The sequence below is a fragment of the Monoraphidium neglectum genome (genome assembly GCF_000611645.1).
Source record: "Monoraphidium neglectum strain SAG 48.87 unplaced genomic scaffold scaffold00283, whole genome shotgun sequence".
Lineage (NCBI taxonomy): Eukaryota > Viridiplantae > Chlorophyta > Chlorophyceae > Sphaeropleales > Selenastraceae > Monoraphidium > Monoraphidium neglectum.
This window is the reverse complement of record NW_014013345.1, coordinates 1-3,511: the sequence shown is the minus strand read 5'-3', so window position 1 is coordinate 3,511 and position 3,511 is coordinate 1. Positions and strand designations below refer to the sequence as shown.

Sequence of the window (3,511 nt, the reverse complement as noted above, 5' to 3'; positions counted from 1 at the left end):
CCGCCACGCTGCCTGATGCTGAAATGGCAGCGGCGCAGTCTCTGGCCGAGACCGGCGGTTGTTGGTGCCGTGGCGGCGCGGTTCGAAGCCCCCAGCCGACCCCTGAAAGATGCAGGGCTGAAAGATGCGGGGAGATGGGGGGGCCCAAGTGAGTAGATGCTGCTGGCTCACTTGGAATCCAGCAGCCGCCCGAAAGTGTCCACCACCAGCGCCTCTCCTCCGCCCATGTTGGCCACCTGCGTCAGACGTTGATGCGCAGGTGGAGACCGCGAGGAGGCGCAGGCGAAGGATATGGTTGCGACGGGCTGAGGCGCGACGATGCGGGGGGGGAGGACAGCAGCGGTTGTGCGCCCAGCATAATACAGACGATTATGACCAGTTTATGTGGTCTGACAGCCATTTTGAAATCAAGTATGTGAATTGGAAATCTCAAACTCACCTGGTCCGCTACCAGCACGAATGTTGCAGCCGCAAGCGTGCCAACTACACGGCCCATGTCGAACCCGCTGGTCCACGCCAGCGCGCCCAGGCCGGCCGCCGCGGCGCCCTGCAGGATGTTGCGCACGCGGTTGAGGCTCTCGTCGTTCGGGGCAAGAAGCTTCTCCGGTTCGATCCTGGTTGGCGAGTCGTGTCGGGAAGGATTCCAGGATTGTGGAGCGCAGGTTGTGGAGATGGTGCGGAGCACAAGGCGTTGGGAGGTGCCGGTTGATTGGGAAGAGGAAGGGACAGGGGGCTCAGCCCGACCAACGAGCACGTGACCACCATGGTGGCGCACGGCTGCAATGTGTGTGCGGCCGATTTGCAAGGATCTGCGCTATTCTGCCGCGCCATCCTGCTGTGACAACAGAATTCACCACAGCGAGTCGACACACCCTGCGCTCTTATGCCGCGAAGCAGCCGCGCCCTCACTTGTTGAGGCGCAGGTCCTCTATGCTGTACTGCTGCTTGGGCAGCTGCCGCGCGCGGCCAAACGCCCGCAGCAGGCCTCTTCCCTCCGCCTGGCAGGGTTGAACGGCAAACCGCATAGACATGTGAGCAGCCGCGCTCGGGCTGCGAGACCAAGCAACACGTGGTGCGTCTCCCCAAGATGTTCGGCTGAGGGAACCCCTGCAAAACCAGGCCGAAGATTTCGATGGCGGGACAGGCAGCAAAGAAGGGCGAGTGACCTGCACACCTGCTTGCTCGCAGCAAACCCGGCGGGCCCCCCGCCCACCTCTTCAACCAAGGCCCTGGCTGCCGCCTCCTGCGTCCTGTCCTCCTCAGACCTGGCCTGCAGGGTCGCAAGCAGCGGATGTGGGTGTGTGAAAACCGCCGACGGATGGTTTCCTGTAGTGGGGCGCCAGGCTGGGTTGACGAAGCCGTCTCTGCTGGCGGCGCGGCCGCTGCGACGTTGCGACGGCACAGCCAGAACATGGAAACCGCGCATGGTCGCCTTGCGCTGCATCGGCCCTGTGCCGCCTTGCTGGCACGCATGCCTTTTTCAGGGGTACGTACGGCAGCAAAACACCATTACAAATCCTGTGCCCTGGCCCTGAAAAAACAGGCCGCACCAGAATGGCGTCAAGCTGGCTGCACACGGCCTCCAGCGTGGCGGGTGACGCCGTCTGCTGCTGCGTGGCCGACGCTGAGGCCCGCACGCGAGCGTCGAGCCGGGTGTGACGAGTGCTGAATGGCCATCGGCACGCTGCATGCCTTGCCATCAACAGACTGCTGCTATGACGCATGCTGATGCACTGCGCTGCGCTGCCGGTCCTGCGTGCGGCGTCCGTCCGTTGGGACGGACAGGGAGCCGGGAGCGCTGCGCTGCCGCTTGCAACGCACTGGCACACATGAGCGCGGGCGTTGGCTCGCATCGTGTGCGTGCGGTTGCTCGCTTGCCGAGTTGATTTGTTATTCCCTTCGCAATGAGGCTGTCGGGAGCGAGCAAGCGCAGCTGGAACGCGGGTTGGTGATGCAGGTGACGTACAGTAAACGATGTTTGTAAGAACACAACAAGATGAACGTTGGCAATTGAACCACTCTAATAATAACACGAGCTGCTACGTAAGCTGCTGTGCTGCAACACACGCAAGATCACACTCCCTGCGACCCCGTGCCCCTCCATCCCCACACCGCGTCCATCAAGTATAAGTGAAAAAGCTTACGTCAGAAGTTTTACAACCCGAGGACAGCGTGGTGCGGCGTGTGCGGTGAAGCGGCGCTGCGGAGGGTCCCGCACCCAGCTACGAGCGACGCAACGTGCAGACGCCGCCGCACTGCTGCACCAGTCCTGCGTACACCAGACTCGGCAGTTCCGGGAAGCCGCACAACAGCACACGGCGGACACGGGTCTCCTAGTGCACAGGCCATCAGGCAGTAAGGCGGCGCAGACGCGCGGCGGCGCACGCAGCAGCCATGTCGTACATGCTACCGCATTTGCGGACTGGCTATGCAGTTGACCAGGCCATCCTATCAGAGGAGGACCGAGTAGTGGTCATCCGATTCGGCCATGACTGGGACCCCGTGTGCATGCAGGTGGGTCTTTCGGCGTGGCCCCTGCAGTGATCGGGTGCATGCCTCGTGGGAGTCAACCCCCACACATGAGCACGTGGGGGGTATGCCGTTGCGAACACATGCGCCTCCCTGCCCATATGAGCATGCGGCTGCGAGGCAGGATTCGAAAGGGGTTTGGTCCAGGCAGCGGGGCCGGCTGAGGTCAAGCGTGATCGCAGAGGTAGCAGCGGTCAAGAACCTTCCTGGCAGGCTCCGCGATCAGCGGGAGGATGGGGCGGCATGGCGAGTCCTGCTGCTTGTTGCAGTGGCTCTTGCGAGGGTCTTGTGGGCCGAAAATCAGAGCAACGGCTGCAGCAGGCTAGGACTTGGTCTTGGGCGGTCTAGGGCAAGACACCCTACCTAGGGGAGACCAGCTGTCACCCCCTTACTCGCCACTCCAAGGCGCCGCTCGTCCTTGCTGTGCGCCACGCCCTTCTTTTCGCCAGCCAACCTCTGATCCCACGATATGCAGATGGATGAGATTTTGGCGGGCACCGCGGAGCAGATCAAGAATTTCGCTGCGACATACCTAGTGAGCGGGCGGCCAGCAGCCCAGGGTTTTGATAGGGCCACCGCGCGTCCTGCACACGCAGTTATGGTTTGGGCGCGCGAACGCGCAATGGGCCACGCGGCGGCGCACGTGCTGGGCTGGGCGGTCGGGCACCGTTTGCAGGGCGGCCCAACCCGACACAAAAGTCAGTGCGACTGCGCAGACCGAGGCAATCAGCCCCTCCACCCAACCGGTGTGTACCGGGCCTTCCTGCATCCCGAACCACGCAGCTCCGGCCCGCGATCCGAGCAGCCCCGGCCACCCCTGCCCCTCCGGCTTCCGCCCGCCGTCCAGGTGGACATATCCGAGGTGCCCGATTTCAACACGATGTACGAGCTGTACGACCCCTGCACCATCATGTTCTTTTTCAGGAACAAGCACATCATGGTGGACCTGGGGACGGGTGAGGCGGGAGGGGGGGGGTGGAAG

General features: G+C 63.1%; 1 protein-coding gene across 1 annotated transcript; it reads right to left on the bottom strand.

The window, feature by feature from the left end:
• Positions 1-167: 167 nt before the first annotated feature.
• MNEG_2489 (hypothetical protein) lies at positions 168-1,031 on the bottom strand (the record flags this gene model as incomplete). Its single annotated transcript, XM_014049026.1, has 3 exons — positions 168-236; positions 440-614; positions 910-1,031. The coding sequence occupies 3 exons, from the start codon at positions 1,029-1,031 to the stop codon at positions 168-170; spliced, it is 366 nt and encodes a 121-aa protein (XP_013904480.1).
• Positions 1,032-3,511: the final 2,480 nt, after the last annotated feature.